At 48.1% G+C, this 26777-nt stretch overlaps 1 protein-coding gene and 1 long non-coding RNA gene across 2 annotated transcripts in view; one reads left to right on the forward strand and one right to left on the reverse strand.

The window, feature by feature from the left end:
* Positions 1–1804: 1804 nt before the first annotated feature.
* Positions 1805–10089, reverse strand: LOC116447979. The gene is made up of 3 exons (XR_004241770.1): positions 9936–10089; positions 9671–9821; positions 1805–5726 (listed from the first exon to the last, which is right to left on the reverse strand). It is a non-coding gene; the product is annotated as an uncharacterized LOC116447979 (long non-coding RNA).
* The window catches only part of NMNAT2 (nicotinamide nucleotide adenylyltransferase 2), a 31557-nt gene continuing 13983 nt past the window's right edge, over positions 9204–26777 (forward strand). The window contains 1 exon segment of the mRNA XM_032117836.1: positions 9204–9379. Within this exon segment, the coding sequence (XP_031973727.1) occupies positions 9295–9379 (85 nt within the window). The 5' untranslated portion in view covers positions 9204–9294.

Below are 26777 nucleotides of genomic sequence, written 5' to 3' on the forward strand. Positions count from 1 at the left end.
TGCTACCAGCCCCACTGCCTGGGAGGCAGCAAGGTCAGGCATGGGATGGGTTCCGCACCAGGGCTATGGCCCAGGGATATGGCCCATGGCTGAGGAGTTGGCACATAGAATCCCAGCATGGTTTGGGTGGGAACAGACATTGAAGATCACTTCATTCTAACCCTCCTGACATGGGCAGGGACACCTGCCACTTAACCAGGTTGCTCTGAGCCCTGTGCAACCTGGCCTGGAATACCTCCAAGGATGGGGCAGCCACAGCTGCTCTGGGCAACCTGTGCCAGGGCCTCACCACCTCACAGGGAGGAATTTCTGCTCAACATCCCATCCAACCCTGCCCTCTGGCAGTGGGAAACCATTCTCCCTTGTCCTGTCACTCCATCCCTTTTAAACTGTCTCTCTCCATCTTTGCTGTAGGCTTCCCTCAGGTACTGCAAAGCCACAGTTAGGTCACATTGAAGCTTCTTTTCTCCAGGCTGAATGACCCCAATTCTCTCAGCCTTTCCTCTTAACAAAGCTGCTCCATCCTTCTGATCATCTTGGTAGCCTTGTCTGGACTCTCTCCAACAGCTCCATGTCCTTCCTGTGCTGGGGACTCTGGAGCTGGACATAGTGCTCCAGAGGGTCATCTCAGCACAGAGCCGGGACATGAGCACATCAGGCAGTAACCTTGCACCTGGGTACAACATTCTGTCACAGTTCAATTTTTACAATTTTCCTACTATTTATACCATATGGTCCCACCTCCCATGCTGACTTGGTGATTTGTTTTGTGCTCCAACTTGTCTTTTTATGGCAGGAAAAATCCCACTGAGTTCAGTGTCCATTTGAGCACATGGGCCAGCCTGAAGAAGTGAAGCAGAGGACAATTTGGGATCAGATGAGCACAAGGTGGCTGGCTAATGCAAGCTGTGTTATTTGAGTCTGTAAGTGACCCTGAGGACAAAATGAAAGATCAGGTTTCTAAAATAAATCCCCCACATTTTTTCAGGTTGGAAAAAGAACTTTTTTAAGGAAATGATTTTCAGGGCCCCACATGTTCAAAGAGGACCCTTGCAAGGCTGCAGAATGGTTTTCCTGGTTTCAGTGTAACCAGGGCTGGGTGAGCTGTGGCCAAACCTCCCATGGAATCCTGTGCAGCACCTCAGGCAGGCACTGCAGCAGGGCCTGGGGCTTGGCTCCATCCCTCCAACCTCTCGACTGCAGAGCAGGAGCAAACTGGTTCAGCGCTGGGCAAACTGGGGCTGCTCCTGCCTGCCTGGAGCCTGTCCTGTGATAAACCAGGCTGAGTTTGTACTCTGAGATTTTATCTCCTGGATCAATGCACAAATGCAGCTCTTAGAAGCTGCATCTCTCAGGGCACATTGTCCAGGACTCTCCCTGGACCCTTCACACTGTCTACATGATTGGGAGCCTTATCCTTCTACTCCTGAGGCAGCATGCTCAGGGCATCCTGCACCTGATTGTGGCCTTCCAGTACCTGAAGGGGCCAACAAGAAAGATGGAGAGGGGCTTTGGACAAGGGCCTGGAGTGACAGGACAAAGGGGAATGGCTTCAATCTGCTAGAGCTCACCTCATTCCACCCCCTCTGCCATGGGCAGGGAGACCTTCCACTATCCCAGGTTGCTCTAAGCCCCATCCAGTGTGGCCTGGAACACTTCCAGGGATGGGGCAGCCACAGCTTCTCTGGGCCAGGGCCTCACCACCCTCACAGGAAAGAATTTCTTCCCAATATCCCATCTAACCCTGCCCTCTGTCAGTATAAATAAAGGCATCCCCTCTTGTCCTGTCACTCCAGGCCCCTGTCCAAAGTCTCTCTCCATCTTTCCAGTCCGTTCCCTTCAGGTACTGGGAGGTCACAATTAGAACACCCCTAAACCTTCTCTTCTCCAGGTGAACAATCCCAGTTCCTGTATCCTTTCTTGATGAGCACAGTTCTCATCCAGGAGACCACAAAGTGCTCCCTGGAGGCATCACACTTGCACTGCATCAGACACAAGGAGAGGCAGCATCAACTCAGAGACTGTCTTGTTTAGTCTTGTCTGAGTACAAACCACTTCCAGAGCCATCCTGAAAGACCAGAGAGGTTCCCATGGGGCAGAACTGACTTCTAAGTCTTGGGCAGTAAGGAATAGGCAGCCCTGGGTATTTTCAAGAGAATCTGTTGGGTGTCCCTGGCAGTTTTATTTAACCTGCTTAATACCAATATAAATTGCCAAGCAGAGCCACACCTAAGGGCAGCTGCATGAGGAAACCTGTGGTCCATCAGAAAAACCTGCCCCATCACAAGGTCTCCGTTCTCCTTTTCTCGCTCCTCTTTAATATCTACCAGTCGAAGACGCAAAAAAAGTCACAATCTTTGCAGGCTTTTCCTTGATTTTCAGGGCTTTTCCTCTGAATTGGGAGATCTTTTTCTTCCCTCTGAATTTCGAGATCTTTTTCTTCCCTCTGAATTTCTGCACTGTTGAAATAGATCTGTCCATTAGGACAGCCCATACAAGAGTTTCTCTCCCACACCTTCTCTTCTTGACTCTCAGAAGGCTCTTTCACAACTCCAGATTTGTCATCAGATTGTCCCACATAACATTTTTGAGGGCTTGACATTGCTGCTGATTGCTTTGCTCTATTTCTTACGAAATTCTAATGCAAACCTTTTGTTGCACACAGCAACGGGGTAATTTCCTTCTATTTAAGGGGGACCCCCTAGTCAATCTCCCCTTAGTTTTGTTCCAAGAGATTTGTGATAAAATAAGCAGATTTCTCATAGAGGTCAACTTGTATTATCTTCTTTGCTTTTTATGGGTCAATAACTAGCCTACCATTTTATTAATATCACAGCATGGGAAAGGATTTGGTCCCCAGCGAAGGAGGGTAGACCAGAGACCCTGTGAACCCATTGAATAACCCCAGCCCTCAGCCACAATGCAGCCAAAATACCCAGGAGTGAAGCTGCTCTGCTCTCCAGAGGGAAAGTCGTGTAATCCCAGATGTGAATCCATTTTACATCCTTCGACTGCATCTGTCACCATACGAGCTCAGCATTTCACAGACCTTGTATGTGGTTATTCTCAAACCACTGATTTAGCACATCCAAGAGGAAAGCAAGGACCATCCCCCCTTAACAGATAGTCAGGGGAACAGAAGAGATTTCTTCAAGGTCATTTAAGACAACAATGGAGAGGTGGACCACGTGGAGCCTGCTTCCATCTTTCTTCATTAACGCTAACATCTTTAATTGTCCAGGGATATCCTGTGAGGCTTACTGAATCCAAGGTCTTCCCTTTGTGTGTGGATATTCTGCCCCTGTTTTCACGCACAGATGTCACACTGGACAGCCCTCTGTCTCTGAGCCAAACATTGGCTTTTATGTCTTTGAGACATCACATTCTCCTGCTGCTCGGGATGAAAATCTGGGACCAAGGAAAGATGAGTGTACAGCTCAACAGCTGAATAATGAAACATCAAATTCTTTGCAGGTTTGGTGATTGTTTCAATCTAAATGTTGTGAATGTGGGAAATTAGCACTCGACAGCATCTGAAGGAAGAAACAAAGCATGAAGATACCTAAACAACCCTAATTTTGTCCTCTCTTCTTCCTGATCAGTAATTATCTTACCATGATTAAAATGTATTTGCTATCATCCCAGATTATCCTACTTAGATCTTGAATTGTTAGTCACAAAAGCCTCATCTTACCCTAATAATAACCTCTTTTCCCCAAATATAGTCTGTATGCAAAACTTCAGGAATTTCAGCTGTGTAGAGATTTGTTAAGCCTTCATTATTCCCTTGCACAGATCACCCAGAAGAGAGAAAAAATTTTAAAATAGGCCGTAGTTCTTAGAGAAATTCCTTCCAATCCTTATAATTCGTAAAGTAACAGATTTCCTTTTAATTTTTCAAGAATAAGTGCTGCACGTTCTGGGCAGAAGTACCCTTTCACACTAACTAAAAGCTAACTCACATTTGGAAGGGAGAGAGCAAGCAGCCATACCCAGGCATCCATGCTGAGTGCCTTGGCCTCACTCCCCATCCCAGGAACCCAGCTCCGATCCCACCTGTGCAGATTGATCCAAGCTGTAACCTCAGAAACAGAGACATTAAAAGGACTGCCAAGCTAATTGCATCTGTGGCCAGTGTTCAGCTGGTGTTGCTGAATGTGGGCAAGAGGGAAATCAGTTCCCAGGCTGACCTTCCCCAGGAGATACCCTCAAATGTCAGTCCAGCATCCCAGAAACACTGCACAGCACTTGGAGTCAGTTTGCAGAGGCCACAACCAGGGTGTTAGGTCCTCAACCTCGATAGATCTCTGGAAGCTTTATCTCATGGCACCTTTTGGCATTTTCTTCCAGTGTATGATGAACCAAGCCCTGAGAAGAGCTCCCCGTGCTACTCATAAATTTTCAGACCTCAGTTTTAAGTCATGTCTTTCACTGACTGCTCTTCAGCCTTGCTTACTCCTTCCTTGTTTGAATGTCTACTTCTACCATGGGTCTTCCAAAATGGAAGGTTTTACCCTTTGGGCCAGGCTGTCCCATCACATGTGGCCTCAGACCTGGTCACCATGGGTTTGGCAGCTCCCTTCATCTCAACCAGGCTCCCACCATAGCAGCTACCCCCGAGTGCTTTGATTTACTGTCCTGTGCCAATGTTCCGTGAGCCACTGGTTCAGCTTGGCCTGTCCAGCCTGGCCATATCTGCCAGTTCAGTCTCGCTTCCTTATATTTGCAAATCCTTTCCCTCCCATGGGCTGGGTTTGCAAGCCTGAGTTTTGGGTAGATACATTCAGATTATATCTCAAAAGTGGGTGTAAATTAAAAACCTTTTGTGGGAACCAGGGGTTTTATTCCAACTGGGCCACCAAGTGAGCAACTCCCTTATTCAAGATCTTTTGCTCCTTAATTCTCAATGAAAAGCCTTTTTCTTTTTTTTTTTTTCTTTTTTTTTTTTTCTTTTGAAGTGCATTGTTGCATCACAAAAAATTCTTCAAGTCACAGGGCTGGCATGTGGGGAGCAGAACTGAATCTGCTTCTTAGCCCTGGTCAGAAAAGGCTCCAAAATGCCTTTGGATGTGTGCCAGGATGTGCCAGGATGGGTTCACAGATGGTTTAAGCCCCTCTAATTGTCCTTTTCTCTGATATATTTGGGTTCTTTTGAAGAGTTTGCAGACTGTCAGTTTAAAAGCCCTAAACTGGAAGGTTTCCCTCCCTCCCCCCGAGTCCAAGACAAGGGACAAGGTACTGTGAGAACTGAGGGGTCCCCATCCCACACCCCAGTGAACACAGCCATGATCTTCCTGCCTTCTGCATGGCCCTCTGATCTTGGGGCCTGGCTGTGCAGACAGTGAAGGGCTGGACAAATCCATGTACAGAATACCCTTGGTGTGAGCCACAGGCCATGTTTCAGGTGTGCTTAACAGGTCTCAAGTCCCACAGGCAATGATTTTGCAGCGCTGATATGAGCTCCCCATGTAGGCAGGTCCCTGTGGTTCTCCATGCTGTTTTCTTCCCCAGAGAGTAAACCCCAGCTAATCATCCTTCTGCCCTCTCTGTTCCTGCTGTACCAGCTCTGCAGATGGCAGATGGCCGCTTGCCACCGTGGGCTGGGTTGGAGTCCAAATCCGCTGGGGGTCTCGGGGTGCTCTAGCGCTGCACTACAATCACAGGGAGGGCTGGCAGGGAACATCTGGCTCCTGCGGCAGGGGCTGTTGTCTTCAGCCGTGGGAAATCTGTACCCACGTGTTCAGGGAAAGCAGCAAGAAAAAGAAAATACATGCTGGGTTGGAAAACATTGAGGGGGGAAAAAGGTGAAATAACCACTGCACTGCCTTGCAGGCGTCGCTCCCCCACCAAAATCTGCCGCTGCTCCCCAGCCGGCAGCGTTGCTAAGTGACAGCTGATTTACTACATCACTCACCACCCGGCAGGCAGCAGGAAAGCAGAAGAGCTACCAACAGGGCTGCCCAGACCTCATCCTCACCATGGCCAGGTGGTGCTGGCCAGACCTTGTCCCCACCATGGCCAGGCAGTGCATAACCCACGTGTGGGCAGGTGATCTTGACCTTTCAGTGGTGTTTAAGGTCAAACCCCCATGTGAAATGGAAGCAGGCAGAGAGATTCAGATGCATGGCAGGAGCTGTCAGGACCAGTGGGATGTGTTTGGCATCACCAGGCAGTGGGAGAACTTGGCCACAGGCAGTTTTGTCCATTTTTGCCTTCTGCAACAGCAGCATTTTATGCTCCTACAGCTGCAGATTGTATAAGCTACAGAAGGGAAAACATGCTCCCCTGCAAAATTTCCTATGCAAAATTAGCAGGGAATGGAGTTAGGATTAACAAAAAATGCAACTGTCTCACTTCAGTTTCAGCCTCTTCTATATAAAAGGAATCAGTGAAGAAACTTCTCATAAAGGGCACCCCCCCAATATTTCATATCAGTGCAGTTGTACTATCCCCAAGGGAAGGGGGTAGGACACCATCCTTGCTCGGTATATGCAGGAGAGGAGCACTCTTTTCCCGGCTGACAAGACCTGTGGTTTTAAAGGCAGAGTTATGCTGAGTGCACCACCAGTGGTAAACTGCAGAGACACTTCTTTTCCTAAGGTCACGAGTCTCTCCTTTTCAGGGTAAGCTTGGAGGAGCAGCACCGGAAAAATCCCAACACAACCCCAAAATCTAATCCCGTTGAATGGAATTATATGTCCATACAGATCTAGTCAGAAGGTGGAACACTGTCCCCTTACTGACTTGATGGGTTTTCTTCATTTATTTATTACCCTTTCCCCATGCAGCCAATGAAAGGGATGAATGTGCCTCCCATGGCCTTTCTTGCAGCTGAGCCCAACAAGCAAAGGTGACACTGATGCTTTTAGGACACCTCATCCCCCCATCTTCCAGCAGTTCTGCCACATCTGTGCCACCTACTAGCCCACTGTCATGGGAGTTGAGAGCAAAACTCTAAGAACCTAAGAATTTTCTGTTTGCAGCAGCAAGCTCCCCACCTGACCTTCTGCTGGTAAGAAAACAAGATTCCTTGAAGGATTTTTGCCTGTAGACAGACATTTACACCCTTAACAACATTTGTTTTCTCCTACTTGAGAATATTTTCCTAGTATTTTTATTGTTATTTCTTTTCCTATGAGAACCTCTGGCCAATCTTGTAAATTGCTTTCTCCATTCCACACTGCATGTGCTATATGTGTGGAGTTTTTAATGGCTTGTTTAAATTCTGGCATCTCTGTCTGCTTCCTTACTTATCCCCAACCTGCAAAGCTTATTCAAAGGGAGCTATCAGCTCTCAAACTCTCCCTGGAAGTGTCCAAGGCCAGGTTGGATGGGGCTTGGAGCAAAGGTGTCCCTGTCCATGACACAGGGTTGGAATGAGATGATCTTTCAGGTCTCTTCCAATCCAAACCATTTGATGATTCCATGATTCTGTGAAACACCAGTGGGTTTTGAGCCAGCTTGATCCCAAAAAAGATCACCCTGTTAATATATCCCACATCTCCCTGGGGATCAGGATGAAGTCGAAGTGGAAAAACAGGGAACAAGAGGCAGAACACACCAGCTGTCTCAGCATCTCTCTCCCTCAACACCAGCTTAGTCTGAATTAAAAATCAGGATAAAAATATAACCCCAGAGGTGTTACCACACCCCTGTGCAGTGAGAAACCCCCCCTTGTTATCAATGTATGCTTCTGAGAGTGTGAGTGCAGCCAGGGCCTCCACAACAAAGATTTAACAAACAGATTCAGCATCATCTTGGGTTCATTCCCTTGTGGTCGTGCTCCTTCATATCGTTCAGGGTGATGAGTATCCCAGTACCTGGTTGAGCTGGGAGGGAAAAAGTTTCCAAGCAAAGGACTGGGAATAATTATTCTTAACAGGACAAGGAGAAGCACAGCCCACTGCTGTGCATAGGGCTAGAAGCCTCTGCGATGAGAAGGCAGAAATGAGTGTCTGGGGAGTGTCTTCTTAAGGAGGAGGAAGACAGATGAAGGTAGAAAGGGAGACCTGTTGGTGGCAAATAACTCACTGCTGAGAGGAAAATCTGTGTGTAGGAGCCAGAGATAAGGCCAGGACAGCCTTCGGGAAGCGGCTGAAGGCAGCTGCCTGCAGCTCTCCTTCAGTGGCTGTAAGCAGAGAGAGCTCTGCTGACCCTTGCTCAGGGCAAGGAGCTTCTTTAGTGGAGAACAGCAATGCTGCAGTCCTAAAAATGACAATTTTAGAGAATTAGACTGTTGGATAGTCTAGGACTAGTTTACCTTGCCGTAAAGACTGTTTTTTGGTGAATGCATAGCATCTATTTGATGTTGGTCTCTTTCGGGCAATGAAATGCATGTGTTGGGTGAGGCTGAAGCCCCCCAAGTTGTTTTCCCCATAGAAGCCCAGAAAAGGGTGCTGCAGCAATGTTGTGCTGGGACTGAAGCAGCTGGGAGGCCTATGCAGGTCCCAGGCTGGGAAGACCTGAGCAGGACAGGGGGAACACACATAGCTGCTCATGAGCCCCGAGTTGTGCAGATCACAGAATCAGTTAGGCTGGAAAAGACCTCTGAGGTCATCAAGTTCAATCTATGACTGATAACCACCTCATCAACTACGTTATGGCACTAAGCGCCACGTCCAGTCTTTCGTTAAACACCTCCTGTGGTACTGTGACTCCACTGCCTCTCTGGGCAGCCCATTCCAATGTCTGATCACCCTTTCTGTGAAGAAATTCCTCCTGATGTCTGTCAGCCTAAGACTTTGTCTCCTTGTCTTGTTGCTGGTTGCCTGGGAGAAAATACTGACCCCCAACACACCTGCTTTCACCCTCCTTTCAGGGAGTTGTAGGGTGTGATAAGGTCACCTTTCAGCCTCCTCATCTGCAAGCTAAACCTCTTATTACATCTCCTCAGTCCTGGAGATGCCAGTGTGTCCCTGCTGCACCTCTGTGTGTATGTGTGTGTGTGTGTGTGTATAGAGCGGATGCGGATGTGTGCCCATCTGTGTGTGTGTGCGTGGGCACATCTGCGCCGGGGCGTGTGCCCATCTGTGCCGGGGCGTGTGCCCCTCTCCCTGCCGCGGGGATGGATGTGTGCCCATGGGGTGTGCACATGAGTGTACACGCACACAAGCGCGTGTACGACCCCGCGGGGGGCACGCCCCGGGCCGTGCTGACGAGGGGCGGCCCCGGCCCCGCTCCCGCAGCCGTGGCGCCGCCCCCGCTCCCTCCCGCCCCCGCTCCATCCCTCCGCCCTCCTCCCTCCCGCAGCCGCACCGAGCAACAGACCGCGGCGGGGCCGGGCTAGGCCGCATCATGACCGAGACCACCAAGACCCACGTCATCCTGCTGGCCTGCGGCAGCTTCAACCCCATCACCAAGGGGCACATCCAGATGTTCGGTCAGTGCCCGCGGCGGCGGGGCGGGCCGGGAGGGGGAGGAGGTGCCTGGGGGCTGCACCCCGGAGTGGGAATGGGGGCGCTGGGGGGAGGTGGTCGGGGCGCGTTTTGGGGCGCAGCTCCGCTCCAGGGGACCGCGGCGGGGCCGGGCGCTGTCCGCGGCTGGTGGTGCTGAAGGCGCCGCGGGCGGGAACCGCCCGGGCCTCCCGAACCTGCCATCCATCCCTGGCAGCTGTCCCCAGACCCTTGGGGCTGTTCCTCTCGGATGGCCGGGTTCCCCGCTCTGCACTCACCTTTTCACTGTCCCTCCCCCGCAGCCCCCGGCGTCGGTCCTGGCGCTGTTTGTCCGCTGCTACTCGCCCTCGGGTCTGCGAGTCTGCAGCCGCTGCAGCACTTCCATTTCCTCTGACCAAGGAGGAGATAGAGCCAAGCAGCCACAGCCAGCTACAAAAGTCAACAAAAATGCAGGCACTTAATGGAGATACTGGAGTACCCAACCATTAGATTGATACTAGGTCGAAGGAACAGGAAATGTTCGTGTGAGATAATGGATATTACCGAGCATCCTTTTGATGATACAAATGATGGGGATGCTAGAATTACTGCTACAGCCTGCTTAGGCAAGACAAGAGGGAGGGAAGGAGGAAGAGAAGGAGGGAGGGAGAAAGGGCAGTCTCCATCAAAGGCAGTCTGACATGCCATAAATACTGATGGTTTGGTTAAAGCTCAAAATCCCTATGCAAACAGCAGCTCACTGGGCTGGGGAGGAGTCCTGTGAGAGTGAAGTGTCCACTGCAGACCACTGAAAAAATGGGAGTACAAAGATCAGCTCTTCTAATATCCCTTCTTGGAGTGCAGAGACAGGATTCGTCCTCTATGTCTGATAGGAGATTAAGGCTTGGAAGCAGATACAGAAGGTCTTGTGCTACCAGTGGAGAAGCATTCCTGGGGTTTCTAAAAGCTGTATATAAGTTTCTAAGTATATAAACTACAAAAAAATAACTGAAATCAGCTTGGGGTATTTCTGCATCAGACCTTGTTTTTCTAGAACATAATGAGTTGGGCATCAGGTTAGAAAATGATGGTTTTCTAGATGCAAAGGATCACATTGTTACTCCATTTCATAAGTGCCAGCAAAATTGGGCACCAATATGCTTGAAATTTAAAAAAAAATCCTGTTCCCTAAGCAAAAAGAAATTGCCAACAAGGATCAAGAGGAACTATTTAAAAACAAAAACAATATTAAATCAAATTACAGGGAGTAGGTTGATGGAAACAACCATTGATGAAAAAGATTTCTGTAATTCACATTTAGTCTTATTTTGATTAAGTAATACTAAAGATATCTGTGTGGCCCTTATTCAGTGGACTAACAACAAGTAACAAAATGTATTTTAGAAAATAAGGATCAGTGACATTTTAGTATGCACTGTGTGTTCTTATAGGCTCGCAATGAGATTTTCTTTTTGCTCAGTACTGTTCAATATCTTTACCAAAGAGGTGAAAGAAAATATATAATCCCTGATAGTAAAAAGTGGCCATGACCCCAAAGTGGACAGAATAGCAATTCCTGCTGGTAATGAGTCAGTTGTGCTGCCTGACTCAGGTTGTCTGATAAAAAGGGCTTGTTCAACAGTGAAGTCAAAGGCAAAGTCATATGTCCAATGAGGAAGAATGCACGTCAAATATAAACAATAGGCAAATGTCTTCTGCCAAACAGTGGCAGTGTCAAGGACTGAGGGGGGATTGTGCACAACCTGCTGAATGCAAACTCTGTGTGGTGCTGTAAATAAAGCAGCAAATGTGATCCTTGTAGATATGAGCAGTGGAATATCAAGCAGAAGAAGAAAGGTTGCATCCTTTTCATGTACAGCATTAGCAAAACCCTTCTTTGTGGAACAGTGACAAGAATTACATTAGTTTCGGAAGCCAGGCTTTGTGGCGGGAGACTAGGGAGGCTCAGTCTAAGCTCATCCTTAAAGATGTTAAGGAGTGTCTTGATCTGCTTGGGGGACGAATATGTGATATGTGATGAAAGTGGGCAACTTTATTCAGAAGAATAAGGACTGGTGAGATGCTAAGAGTGGATCCCACACCACTTCAAACTACAAATATGTTGTGTGGGTTCAAGTGAAGGTAATCAAGTAATAGGAGAAAGTGCCTGGTTACCTGATGGATTCTCTGTCACATGAAGGCAGTAAATGAACACTCAGACATCTTTCAGGAAGACAGGTTTTAGCTCAGAAAGGGTGGCTTGATGTGGAAATTTTCTATGCATGCATCCTGTAGAGCTCCTGTAATACAATACTTGAGATAGGGACATTGAGATACTGATAGTGACAAATGAAACTTCCATGAGGAAAGGACACAGAATTTAGCTTCTAAATCCCTGATCATTTTTGTTTGAGGAACACTTCTCCCCAAGTCTGAAAGTATAATCCTGTGAATCCATAGGAATCTCAACCAAAATCTATGTTACTCTTCTAGCTCTGCGCTATAGAGTCCAACCAAAACAGTGCTCTACCCTGTAAATGATGTATTTCAAACAGCTGAATTCGTGCAAAAATATTGTCTTCATCATTCAGACAAATATTTGTGCTTTGAGAACCTAATAGCAGGATTTTTTGCTTAACATAGAGAGAGACAATTTATCTCTTTAACAAATGGCACTAATTAAGCCAAAAGGAAGTACAATATTTGCATGGATATGTCACTGTAGACACACCACTGTATGTCAACCATCATTTTTCCCAGTGTGGATTTTACCATGTTTTATTCAGACCAAAAGCCAACCTTTTCCCATAGGATTTTTGCCTGAATAGGAGATTAGTTAATTATGTGGAAGTGTCTTCTAGTGGGGGAAAGATTCCCATTGGGTTATTCTTTCCATCAGTCATATGGATTTAAGACTCAACATTATCCTTGGGATTCCAGAAAGCTGGGATTCTTCTTACAACCCCAAATCTGCAACTGCATCCCACCGCTGAACCTTGTGAGGAGCTGCACTTACCGCAACAGAGCTCCCTGCTTCATCTGCCAGTAAAAATCCTGGATCACTGGGGCTCCCCAAGTGAGGCTGAATTGTGTCTGTGTATCCAAATTTAATATCATACATATAAATTAATACTTTGCCCAAGATATATAACATTTAACAAAAAAGTAGGTGAGACACAGTGATGTACAGCCATCCCAACCAAGGGGTTGAGACAAACACCCACATAGTCCTGAAAACACTCAGAGTTATTTGTAATATCAGCTGCACTTTGAGAGGTGCTCTGAGTCACAAATTTAAGTTGTATTTTCTAGCTTTATGTGGCTATGAAAAAAAGTTTGGGATGGTACTGTGGAGGGGAGGAAAGACAGAAGAATAGAGAGGGCAGAGGTTGTTTCTAAAGTTTGACACAAACACTGGTGGCCTTTAACCCAAAATGAAACTCCATTTATATCCTAAGGAGGTATGGAGGAGAAAAAACAGGGCCCATGCAAAAAATCTTAATAATTGAATAAAGATAAGACTCAGAACAAAGTCCTGCATCAAAGCCACATGAAATCCCCACCGCTGTTCAATGCAGAGAACCCACTTGCTCACCTTGGCAAGCACACCAAACTCCAACCAGCCCACTTTCATTTCCCACTGCCACTAAGAGGAGCACTGAGCATGGGCCACTGTTTAACCCTCCTGCCCTGCAGCCAGCTCAGGAGGGGAACCTCTGAGACATCCCCGCACTGGCTTTGGACGTCAGTGCGAAGTGCTGGGACACACTGAGCAGCATGGACACCCAGCAGTGGGATCTGCTGCTTAAAGTGCATCTCTTCCATCTTGGCCTCCTCACAGTTTCCCTCCTCCTTCCTTCCCATGCAAGCGATGCCACCCAAAGGACAAGAGCCAAGGCACCAATGTCAAAAACAAAACCTAATCCATGCAGCTTTGCTAACACGCCAAAGCCCATGCTGGCACTCTACCAGACAATGAGCTTTTACTTGCTTTGACTATTAAATCACTTCCCCGTGTGGCCCCAGCTCAGGGAGCCCTAATACAACTGTGTCCAGAGCTTGCAAACCAAAAGGCAGCTCTGTAGAGCAAGGTAGAAAGCAATTTTTTTCAATCAAAAAAATACAGTTCATTTTGAAGATGGTCTTGGATAAAATACTGGGATTAAAGGTATCACCAGACAAGGTCAGAGGCTCCAGGTTCTCTGTCATGGTGTTTCAGAGTTGGAGACGGAGCCAACAAATATCTGGATTTGAAAGGAAGGTGCTGAGATTCGCTTCTTTGTAGGTTCTACAGAGGAAATGGCTTGTACTGTCCTGTGGATATGTGAGAATTAGAGGATTGTTCTGATGATTTCTTCAAACTGAAATGAGGGGTTTGGTGGGGTAAAATGGTATCTGGTTGATTAATGTGCTGTATTTTGATACTGATTTTTTTTTTCTCTATTTTCTTTTATTAATTTTTCTTCAATTGTAGAAGAAAAGACCCCTCTGGAATTGCCCACATCCCCTATTTTGGCACTTTAGACACTTTTTTTCCTGCCTTTTTAAGGTTCTGAATTTCTCCACAATCCATTCTTTTCATGTGCAAACTTCTATCTTCAATCACAAAGCCTTGCTCATCAGCCACAGTTTTATTTCTGCCCAGCTCTACAAACAGCTTCATCTCCAGGGTTGGATGACCCCTCAATTCCCCTTTCACCCTCTGCTTATCAGCCTGCAAGTAGCAGAGCTTCATTGGGGCCTTCCTGCTCTTGCAGAAGAAGATTTCAGCCTTCCTTCCCCCTTCTGGATGCACGGTGCCCAAAAGGTCCAGCAATGTGGAGTCTGGGGTCCATGGGGATGTTCAGAGTGGGGCTCAGAGGCAGCAAGTTGGGTAACCGCCCCCCCCCCATCCCCAAACACAGGACTTTGTCTGACTCAGTCACAGGTACTTGGCTCTTTTTACAGCTATTTTTTGGGTACTGTCAAATAGATGGTCCTAATCAAATCTATATCATCCACCTGTATCCAGACTGCCTCCTCTCCTGCACATGGATTTATGGGTGATGGTTTGCTCCAGGTCCACTTCTACTTTCTTTGGGAGGAAGAGATTTGTGAGATGTCATTCAGATGTGGCCCTCTCATAGGGAGTTCTGGTACTTCAGATATTTTAAACCTGTTTGGCCATGGAGTTTCCCCACCCACCTCATGTCAAACAGTGCCCAGGACCTGGACTTGCACAGAAAAACAGTGCTCCTGTTTTTCCTGACAGCCTGAATCCTGAAAATCAGCAAATGCCCACTATTCTTCCCTTTTGTCTAATTAAATTTTCCTTAGACCCTATGTGCATCTGTTATTGAAGAGAGTTAATATCCCAACCAACAGCTGGGTAAAAACCATTTCTGGTGGAAAACAATGAAAATGGACTCCTGCTATCAAACATAAAACTCTCTTGCTTAGTTCTTAAGAAAACTTGAGCAATTAAAAATCTCAGCAGGCTGCTCTTTGATTATCCACTGCAGTCCTTGTAGAGGAGCAGCACTGAGGGCTACTGCATCCCATAGCAAGGGATTTGAGATGAAAGGATGGAGTTTTCTAAGTAAAGAGGGATGAAGAGGCAGGAGCTGAGGCTTTTGTTAATGACAGGTTGTTCTTATATCCTGAATTTCAAGAATCACTTTTTCTTATTTGATTGACATGACTAAACTGCGGAACAGTTTAATGAGAGTGTCACTGCCTGGGACAGAGCTGGGAGAAATGCCTGAGTGGAATGACAGCTCACCCTTTCCCCTTTGCTTGAATGGGAATACATCGGCAAATGTCCAGAAGCAAAATTCCTTCCCCCTCCATCTAACAAAAGCTGGTCAGGAGCTTGAGAGAGACTTTGCTCTGCTGTCTGCAACATGAGTAAGAAGTGCGGGTCCCTGCAAGGCTGCCTCCTGGTTCCATTTCATCCCCGGCTGAAATCTGAATGCGCAATTAGCTGGAGGGATCGATCGATGGAGTAGGAGGTGTAATGGGGCTCTGGGAGGACATGACGGACAGGGAGAGGCTGACTGAGCTCCGGCTTGGCTCCGCACGGCACTGGAGCTCAGCAGCACTGGCAGAGCGCAGCGGGAACGACTTCACCGGGGCAGAGCCAGGACAGATCTCACTTAAAATACCCGGGGTGGTGTATCTGACACGGGGAGCTGCGGCATCCCTGCTCACCCCTCTGTAACACAGCGGAGGAGCTTCCACTGATATCCAAGCCGCTAAAATCACAGCAAACAGCCGAAACCTTTCTTCGGTGCGAGGGGTCTAGGAGGGCAAGTTGTGCCTAGCGCCAAGTGCCCGTGGCTCACCGTGGCAGCGACAGCAACTCCCGCCAGCCCAGCCCTGTGCCGCGGTGGCTGAGTGACCGACACAACTCCACGCCCCGCACTTGCCCGAAACACACTGAAAAACTGCAGATTCTTGGCTGCTGTGCTGGGAGGACAAAGCGGCACCGGCAGGACTGCAGCACCCATGGTTCTTCTGGGGGCCGCTATATATCAGTAGATGTCACATTCCCATCACTGCACCCCATACAGACTCGTTTTTCACAGCCTTTTTCATTAGCTTCCTGCATCTCAAGCATCTCCTCTTCATGACCCAAAGTGAGAAGTTTTCCTGAGCACGAGATTAAACTCCATCAATAACTTCTCAGGGATTCTTTTAAAACATTTATTAGCTCTTAAATATTTAGCAGTATTTATTATGGTCTCTGAGACATCACATTGTCTTTATGATAATGCCACCTCCCAAAATGTGCCACATACCTTATTTTACTTCCACTGACTATAAAGAAACCTGGCAGTGAGAAATCCAGTCCTACAACCTCATTCTAGAAGGAAACAGGGGCTTTGCTTCTATTTAAAAACCATTTGCACTCACTGTGATGCTTTCACCTCCTGCACTGTCGTCTCTGATGGTTTTTAGCACCAACCTTTGCAATGCCAAGGGTATCAATTAACTGCATGCTGAACACCAGCAGGGGCAGCCCACATCTCTCATGTGACCTTGGGCAGCTCATTTAACTGCTTGACTGGTGCAATGGGGAGAGCCACATCCTTTCCCTGCCAGGCTGCTGCGGGTCGGGTACCACAGTGATGGGGGCCAGAGGTAGGAGTAGGTCATGACTGTACTGATCTTTGTGCATCTGAGCGGCAACTGGCCCAAAATGGGCATCCTCACGTCTGCACACTTGGGCTTCCAAAATCCCTTCTGGCAGCAAGTCTGGGGCACTGCAAGAGGTCCTCTGAGCCAAGGAAGTCCAGCTGTGTTGAATGTTTAGCACAAGTAACTCCAATCTTAACCCTAACCCTAACCCTAACCTGAACCTCCACCTGGGACTAGAGAGCCCAAAGCAGCTTTCTCTAAAGACTGAAAAATCAGCCTAAGATAGAGATAAAGCCAGGGCACCTCTGGATTTTGACATGAGCATGCCCTCTCTGGTATTTATAACCCCTCAATCCAAGCACTTCCATGATGCCACCAGTGCCCAGCCAAGCAGGGCTAGATTTTCAGGATGCCCTGTGTGGAGAAAGTCAGTAGTGCCCATCACAACCCTGAAATAAACCAGGGCCAAAGCACAAGCTCTCATTGCACTGAAGCACCATTGTTGCTGGAAAAGGCAACCTGGGTCAGAAACACTTTATTTTCCTCTCCCTTTTCAGCATCAACTAGTTTTCTTCAGTAAGCCTGAGCCACTGGATGTATCTCGGTCATACCAGCAGAAATTTGCTAAATCAATATTTGGGTACAGAAAAGCCTAGATTCTTCAGAAATGTGCATTTTCAAAAGCCACTGTAGGGCTTGCCCCAAGAGAAGATTAATTGAGATAAGTCTGTTTCAAGGCTGGAATAGGAAGCACAGGCAGAGGTGCTCCCCATGGGATGGGTGGAGAACCCATCTCTGAGCCAGGCAAGGAAGAACTTGCTCAGTCCCTGCTCCACAAAGGTTTCTATTTTCACTGAAAATCCATCGGCCCCTAATTGAGCTTAAGCCTTCCCTGAGGAGATGATGTTTCTCTGTGTTTCATTGTCAAGGAAAAGCAGAAAATCCAGTCTTCCCAACACAAGCTGGTTTGGAGATGCTTAAACACTTAACTTTGCTTCTGGCACCTTTGCCTTGTGCAAAGATATGGTTGATGTTTCTTTTTGGGGAAAATGGGGGAATGGGTCTGCAAAGAGACAGGGTTTCGCTGATATACTGCTGCAGTAACTGGAATGTGACATCCCTTTGGTGTCACCTTGAGCCTGAAATCCTACCGTGGCTCTGTTGGCCCACGCCCTCACCAGCCTCCCCTCAGCCTTTCTGCCTCTCTGTAGGTGGGATGTTTTCTGCCTGCACAGTCCTGGTTCAGCCAACACAGATCCCAGACAAGGTCAGTATCTTCACATGCTTTGCCCTGGGTCAGACACACAGGGGTCAGCCCCATGTGGAGGCAGCCCAAGACCAGCGACGAACTGCTGGGCAAAGGCTCTTCATCTCCGCTCCATGGGGAACTGAGAACCATAAATCCTCTGCTCCTGGTAGGGTTGTGATCCTGCCACATGTCAGCCCAAAGGAGCAGCACGACACATGCCAGGACATAAAAAGCACTGCCTTTGATGCACTACAACAGCTTGGAAATGAAAACAAACAGAATGCTTCCACAGGGAAATCAGGGCACTGGAAAACAAGTGTGGAAATCTGCTGGGGTTTTATTTCCCCTTCATTTTTTTTTAAAGGCACTGAGTGACACCAATTTCCCTGACTGAGATGGGGACTGGGACCTCTCCAGGGATGTACCTGTCCTATTTTGGATGAAAGCGATGTATAAAACCATGGCAGAATAATGAAAATATTGCCTTTTTCTGCTACCCTTTTGCTGTGTGACTCTATCCATGGGCCCAGGATAACAAAAATCACTTCAAAGTGGAGCAGTTGGGACTATCTGGAATACCTTCCTGTTTGCTTGCCAAACAGTTTTCTCTCCTGATATTTAGACTCTCATCGAAGTTGGTATACAACCACAAAATGCCAGCTCTGGGCCAGATTCGCACCATAAATTGATGTTGCTTTCTGTGGGTGGCATGTTACATCATCTTACACCAGCTGGAGAGCCATTAGCCTCAAAAATCCTGGAGGAGAGACAGATTTCAGCTGAAGTAGCTCTGACTGCTTTCTCCCAGCCAGCCACAGGGATCTTAACTCCCCTAGTTTGTGCTTACATAAATGCTGGCATTTTATGTAAATGCAGGGGCATTTTACACTGACCACTGGCAAATCCACATTTTGACACATTTCGACACATTTCTTCCTAAAAAGAAGGAAAACACTACACCGGAAGAGGAAAACTCTCTCCCCTCAACCACGCTACACCATATACAGCTCTTGCTGATTTGTGGGGTGGTAGCTGCTGCATCAGACAAGGAAAGGTACATGACTTTTCACTTTCCACTTCAATATCACACATACAGAAAATCTTCTTAACTAGAGATGCTTATCCTTCTCTTAGGGCTTCTAAGCAAGCTGTTTCAGTGCTGCCCTGCAGAATAGAGTTCAAAAAACCTACTTTAGGTGAAGCCCTCTTCTTCATCCATTTTTAGAATCACAGAATTATTTGGAAGAGACCTTAAAGATCATCTTGTTACAACACCCTGCCATGGACAGGGACACCGTTCCCTAGACCAGGTTGCTCAAAGCCCCATCCAACAATCTGCTAAGAGTTGCTTTTACTTCATTAGATGCTTTCCCTTATTTCATTAGCCCCAAGACCTCTAAGATACTCAGGTAGCAGCCCTGGGTGTTGAACACCTCATGGAGGTATTTAACATGTCCACCCACTCAGCTGCGCACCCCTCAGGTGAGATCCAGCATGGTTTTGAGAACGTTCCTGCTCTCCCTGCGATACCAGAGTGGAGATTTCCAAGCAATAAGTTATATTACTTCTCTGTAGAAGTAGAGAGAGTGGCAGCACTGTGCTGATCACCTGTCTGACAGAAAAGTAGGTCCAGTCCCTGCCTGGAGGAGCTGGTGGCACTTCAACTCAAGAAGCAGCTCCCTGTACTTTTCCTCGTGTTGCTCACCTGATGGGCACTGTCTGCTCCCTTCTGCTCCATTGCAGCAGGATTAGCAGCTACAGGAGGGAAAAGCATCTTGGCCAGGCTCTTCCTCAAATGCTCCTTCTCAAGCTCTAGGACCTGAGAACTCTTCTTCCTGGGCTCCTGTGTAACTTCTCAGACACACTGACCCTTGCAATACTTCACTTCTAATAAAAGAGGGAAAAATAAGATATCTTCACTTTCAATTTTGATGATATCAAATAGGTTGTCCCTCTACAGCTTCATAGGCGAAACCCAGATTCCCTGGGACCAGCCAGGACCCCTGCCCAGGCCCACCTAGCTGGGGCTCCAGGAATGCTCTGCTATTTCTAGGTCAGCTTACGGTGACTCAGTCTCCTACTTTTATTATTTTAGTTAGTTAGTTAGTTTGTTTGTTTTCTGCTTGAAGCCAGGAGTGGTCAGGAGATGGTGATAGAAGGAGTCACATTAGTTATCACTTGTGTGGCTCTTAGTTGGACACTGGTGGGGACCTGGGTGGGCTGGGAGGGTCAGGTGCTCCAGCATCACCTCTCAGGGCCTTTCACTGCCTCCGCTTCCACCACAGATGTTGAGGCATTTGGCGGCCAGTGCTTTTTTTGTGCTTATGAAAAGCTGATTAAAACAAATGTGCATCAACACCTGAAGCCCTCCCCAAATTTGTTATTTCTGCAGTGCCTGGGTACAGCTATGGGCTAATGGAGTGGGGGAAAGTGTAACAGAGCAATTAACTCAGAGATGAAAATCATTAAGCATTAGGGGGCTTAATGGGATTTTTCTACCAACTACAAGTCTCCTGGGAATCTGACTGAGATTGTCTAAGAGGCACTGAGCATGAGGCAGGACAGGCTATTTGGGTCAGTGGGACACTGGGATCTCTGAGCCAGGCTTGCCGTGGTCAATCCCATTGTGAAGAATCACTCTCCTGCTTCTTCCCAAAGGAGGAACCTTCCTTGAAGAGCAGCCAGGGCTTGCTCTAGTAGAAATGTCTCTTCTGGGAGCCCAGGGAAGGGAGATGTCAACAGTTTCCCCAGCTCTAACCAAGATCTGACTGTGGATGAAGACACTGGTTGGGACAAAGAACAAGGCTCTGGGGAAGGCAGGAGAGCTGGGCTCTGGGAGAAGGACACCTCTGATGAATACATCCCTGATTTAGCATTCAGAGGGCTTTTATAAATATACACATTCATATATATACATGTACATATACATATATATATATATACACATATACATATATATATATGTATACATACATGCACCATTCAGTTAGACTGAGAGTAACTGCTGGCTCCTTGCCCACACTGAGCTCTGGAAGCACCATTTAGATCCTGCAAGTGCTGCTAGCTTGAGAATAAAACAAAGTGTGCTGGTGTATCTGGGTCACTCTCTCCTGCAGGAGAAGGGATTTTAGACAGTGGGAAAGTGCCTCCCTTGCCCTTGGCACCTCATGGCCATGTCCCACCTCCTGTCCAAGGATGTCAGAGGCCAAATTGCTCAAAATAAAAATGAGACACTTGCGAAATGGTTTTGCCTTCTCATCACCTGTAGCTGCACACCTTCTTGTACCAACTCTCAGGGAACTGCAATGAAGGCTGTTGCAAAGCTTTCTTTCCTACCTGCTACCTTGTGTGTGTTTTCAGAGAGCTGGCACAGTGTGAGCAAGCTGCAGCTTCAATCCCCTGTGGGGAGAAGGGCATAAATCAGAGCTGGCCTGTGGCTTTACTCTGAAAAAAAAAAGAAAAAACAGAAAAAAGGAAGTCTTAGGGGTGCAGATGAACCAGGTACAAAGGCAAAGCAAATACAATTTGAAATTACACCTTGAAAAGTTGAACATGAGGAATATTTGATTTCATTAACGTCAATTTAGATGATGGAGCAGCACCAGGGGAGCCAAAACATTGCGAATAAATATACTCAGTGAGAACCTCCAAAAAGAAACATCTCTTAAATAAAGACTGGTTTCCTATTGGGGAAGTAGGATGCTATTTTTTCATTCAAACTGGACAAAACCATCACTTTTTTGTTTTGTAGCCCTGGAGCATATCCTCTGATTGGTCTTTCCCTACCATCATCTCTCAGGAAAGCAGCAGAGATGAAAATACTTGAAGTGCATTTGCAGAGCAGATGAGCAAAGCTGGGCTGGGAAAGTGGGAAAGTGTCACCAGTGCTCGGGATGGGTCCAAGTGTCACCCCTGTCCCTTCCCTCCCCAACACAGCAAAGCTAAGGTCATCTAGCAGCTGGCAGGCACGGAGCATGGCTGAAAGCTTCCCATCCCACAAGCAGGCTGCTGGGGGGCTAATGCATATCTTGGCAGGGCCATCACCCTGAGGTTATTTGTGTCAACAATGTTTAAAAGCCATTGAGGCTGCCTGGAGCATTACAGATGATTTACACCAGAAAAGGAATGAGCTCTTCGCTTACAAGCTGACATCCTTGCATTGGTGTGGCAGGATATAAAGTGCTCGTAGAAAATGAAAATACGGGAGGGGATTTTCTGGGGTCTGGCACAATCTGTGGATATCACAGGTATTCAACAGGCAAGAAATGGGCTGGGAAAGGGCTGGGAAGCCATGACAGAGGGCTTAGCTCAAGGACAACAAATGGGCCAGAAACCCAACTAATTGTCAGAGAAGTGGAATTAAGATGCCAAAGACTTAGGACTTTTCAGACCAAAATCTACTTTTGCCAAGCAAAAATCTTTGCACAAGCAGGGAGGGAAGGTTGGGAGCTGCAGACAACTGATGAAAAGGAATACAGCTGGGGATAGGAATACAAAACTACTGCAATGTCTTTGGCATTAGCCATGTCTGCAAGGAGACCATTGTCTTGGTTTGAAAGACAGGTGTCTGCTAAGGAAGGCAGGAGCCCCCCTTGGAATGGCAGATGTAACCCCCCTTCCCTCCGAGTTATTATAATTTGAATCAAGGGCTTTTAGGCAAAGATGTGGGAAATAGGAATAACCAGTTCTTTACTATTATATATCTGTATGTGTATAAACAGTCAAACAAGCAACAATAAACTATGGCAGTAACAGCAAACAATCACAAACTCAGTCCCAGCCTTCTCGGCTGTCAGGCTATTTCCCCTCGGGTGCAGTTCCGCTCGCAGCCGGCAGGGGGTGCGGGTGGCGGCTCCCGGAGAAGCAGGGCAGGTGCGAGGTTTCCCCCGCGGCTGCAGGGGGCGCTCCGGAGCAAGTCGGGGAGCATCGGCAGTGGTGGCCTGGGATCCCGGGAAGGGATGGAACAAAAAAGCTTCACAAACTCCTGGGCAGCTGATCCGGTGTCTGGCTGGACCCCCGGGAACGGCAGGCTGGAACAGCAGGCTGGAACGGCAGGGACACGCACAAATCCGGGTGGCAGACGCAGAATATCCAAATGGGGAACCCTCCAGAGGTATGGGCGGGCAAGGGCGAGCAGGTCTACAACATAGTGAAGGCTCGAAGCAACGGTGAGGCAGGGCGGCCACAGCCTGGCTCCTAGCGGGGCAGGGAAGGTGGGCTTTGGGGTCCCGGGGCTTCTCCAGCAGAAGGAAAGCAGCCAAAGAATAGCTAGCCTCCCCTCCTCTGTCCAAACACGGGACCGGAGAGACCAACTGCCCACACACCCAGGTGAAACAAAAAAGCTAGCCAGCTCTTTTGTTTTTCTGAAGTACCCAGGTATTGTTCCACTTAGCAACATGTTTGGGGAATTCCTTTAACAGAAAAAAAAAACAAACCAGGAGAGCTCCTAAAACCCCAACATTATCCACCCCAAATTTTTCCATACTTACAGGTTCCATGGAAACTTAACCCTTTTAACCATATAAATATGTATATCACCCGAATTATATGCATATATACATGCTGATACAAGTACAGAGCCATGGGTAGTTCACCCTAAAACAAGGTCCCCTTGAGGTATGCATCGGGTCTCTCCATCCTTTTGCATCACCCACCAGCTGCAACGTGGTCCCTGAGCGAAGACAACCCCACGGATGGGGTCTGTCTTGCTCGAGGGCAGAATTAACCCCAAAACAGTTTTTCCAAGCATACCTCTCATGTGCACCACTGGAACCTTATCCCCCGTCTGTTGTTTGTAGGGGTTTGGATTGGGCAGGGCCTACTCGGCTGGTGGAGCCTCAGGTGTTAACTAACCAGGTGGCTCTTGCTAAATGCAACCTCCCAGTTTTTGAAAGTCCCCCCACCCAGTGCCTTCAAGGTGGTTTTAAGCAGTCCATTACACCGCTCAACCTTCCCAGCTGCTGGTGCATGGTAAGGGATGTGGTACACCCACTCAATGCCATGTTCTCTAGCCCAGGTGTTTATAAGGCTGTTCTTGAATGAGTCCCATTGTCAGACTCGATTCTCTCAGGGGTACCATGCCTCCAAAGCACTTGCTTTTCCAGGCCCAGGGTGGTGTTCCGGGCAGTAGCATGAGGCACAGGATAGGTCTCCAGCCACCCAGTGGTGGCTTCTACCATTGTGAGCACATAGCGCTTGCCTTGGCAGGTTTTGAGGCAGTGTGATGTAATCAATCTGCCAGGCCTCCCCATGCTTGTATTTGGACCATCGCCCACCATACCACAGGGGCTTCACCCGCTTGGCCTGCTTGATCGCAGCGCATGTCTCACAATCATGGGATAATCCTGGGAGATACTGTCCATGGTTAGATCCATCCCTCGATCTCGTGCCCACTTATAGGTGGCATCTCTGCCATGATGGCCTGAGGCATCATGGGCCTATCGAGCTAGGAACAACTCCCCTTTATGTTGCCAAGCCAAGTCTATCTGGGACACCTCTATTTTCACAGCCTGATCTACCTGTTTGCTGTTACAATGTTCTTCATTAGCCCATCTCTTGGGGATGTGAGCATCTACATGACGGACCTTCACAGATAGCTGCTCTACCCGAGTGGCAATGCCCTTCTACTCCTCAGCAGCCCAGATTGGTTTTCCTCTGTGTTGCCAGTTTGCCTTCTTCCACCTTTCCAGACAACCCCACAGAGCATGGCTACCAGTCCATGAATCAGTGTAGAGGTAGAGCTTTGGCCACTTCTCTCTTTCATCTATGTCCAGAGCTAATTGGACGGCTTTGAGTTTAGCAAATTGGCTCGATCCACCTTCTCCTTCAGTAGCCTGTGCAACTTGTCGTGTGGGGCTCTATACAGAGGCTTTCCATCTCTGGCTAGTGCCCACAATTCGGTAGGAACCATCAGTGAAGAGGGCGTATTGTCTTTCACTCTCTGGTAGCTCATTATATGGTGGGGCTTCTTCGACATGTGTCACCTGCTCCTCTTCTTCTTCAGAAGATAACCCAAAAGTCTCACCTTCCGGCCAGTTCGTAATTATTTCCAAGATCCCAGGGCGACTTGGGTTTCCAATTCGGGCGCGCTGCATGATGAGGGCGATCCATTTGCTCCAAGTAGCGTCAGTGGCGTGATGCGTGGAAGGAACCTTTCCCTTGAACATCCACCCCAGCACGGTAGTCGGGTGCCAGGAGGAGTTGTGCCTCTGTGCCGATTACTTCTGAGGCAGCCTGGACTCCTTCATAAGCTGCCAAGATTTCTTTCTCTGTGGGAGTGTAGTTGGCTTCAGATCCTCTGTAGCTTCGGCTCCAGAATCCCAGTGGTCGGCCCCAAGTCTCACCAGGCACCTTCTACCAGAGGCTCCAGGACAGACCATTGTTCCCGGCTGCAGAGTAGAGCACGTTCTTCACCTCTGGTTCCTGTCCTGGACTGGGCCAAGGGCTACGGCGTGAGCAATTTCCTGCTTGGTCTGGGCGAAGGCTTGCTGCTGTTCAGGACTGAACCCCAGTGGAAATCGTTCTTTTTTCAGGTAACCAGGTAGAGAGGGCTCACGATCTGGCTGTACTTGGGAATGTGCATTCTCCAGAAACTTATGGCACCTAGGAAAGCTTGTGTTTCCTTCTTGTTGGTTGGTGGAGACATTGCTGTGATCTTATTGATGACCTCAGTGGGAATCTGATGTCATCCATCTTGCCACTTTACTCCCAGGAACTGGATCTCTCGGGCAGGTCCCTTGACTTTGCTCTTCTTGATGGCGAATCCAGCTTCCAGGCGGATTTGGATGATTCTCTCTCCTTTCTCAAATACCTCTCATGCCGTGTTCCCCCACACAATGATGTCATCTATGTACTGCAGATGTTCTGGGGCCTCACCCTCTTCCAGTGCAGCCTGGATCAGTCCATGGCAGATGGTGGGACTGTGCTTCCACCCCTGGGGCAGTCGGTTCCAGGTGTATTGCACGCCCCTCCAGGGGAAGGCAAACTGAGGCCTGCACTCCGCTGCCAGAGGAATGGAGAAAAATGCATTGGCAATGTCAATAGTGGCGTACCACTTCGCTGCTTTGGACTCCAGCTCGTACTGGAGCTCCAACATGTCCGGCACGGCAGCGCTCAGCGGTGGAGTCACTTCATTCAAGGCACAATAGTCCACAGTCAATCTCCATTCCCCGTCAGACTTGCGCACAGGCCAGATGGGGCTGTTGAAGGGTGAGTGGGTCTTGCTGACCACCCCTTGGCTCTCCAGCTCACGGATCATCTTGTGGATGGGGATCACAGCATCTCGATTTGTCCGATACTGCTGGTGGTGCACTGTTGAGGTGGCAATTGGCACTTGTTGCTCTTCCACTTTCAGGAGCCCAACTGCAGAAGGATTCTCAGATAGTCCAGGCAGGGTGTTCAATTGCCTAATGCCCTCTGCCTCCACAGCAGCAATCCCAAATGCCCACCTGAGTCCTTTTGGGTCTTTGTAATAGCCATTCCGGAGGAAGTTAAAAGCCCATGAATTCCTCACTTTCTCGACCCATAGTGCAAACTGGATAACAGCAATGGTAGCCTTAGTCAGAGGACCCATGTTTAGGTAAGGAGCTGCAAAGGGGAAGAATATAGCCATGACCACCTGCCACCTGAACCAGGGTAAACTAGACCACATAGTGCTGCCTAACAAGGTTCCAATATCCAGCACACAAAATGAAGTTATCCAGGAACTGTTATTCCTTTTTCACCTCTCTCTCTTAATGCCCTCAGGCCCCACATTGGGCTCCAAGCTCTGTCTTGGTTTGAAAGACAGGTGTCTGCTAAGGAAGGCAGAGGCTCCCTTGGAATGGCAGATGTAACCCCCCTTCCCTCCGAGTTATTATAATTTTGAAATCAAGGGGCTTTTAGGCAAAAATGTGGGAAATAGGAATAACAGTTCTTTACTATTATATATCTGTATGTGTATAAACAGTCAAACAAACAACAATAACTATGGCAGTAACAGCAAACAATCACAAACCCAGTCCCAGCCTTCTCGGCTGTCAGGCCCTTTCCCCTCGGGT

Source organism: Corvus moneduloides, chromosome 9, assembly GCF_009650955.1.
Source record: "Corvus moneduloides isolate bCorMon1 chromosome 9, bCorMon1.pri, whole genome shotgun sequence".
NCBI classification, from domain to species: domain Eukaryota; kingdom Metazoa; phylum Chordata; class Aves; order Passeriformes; family Corvidae; genus Corvus; species Corvus moneduloides.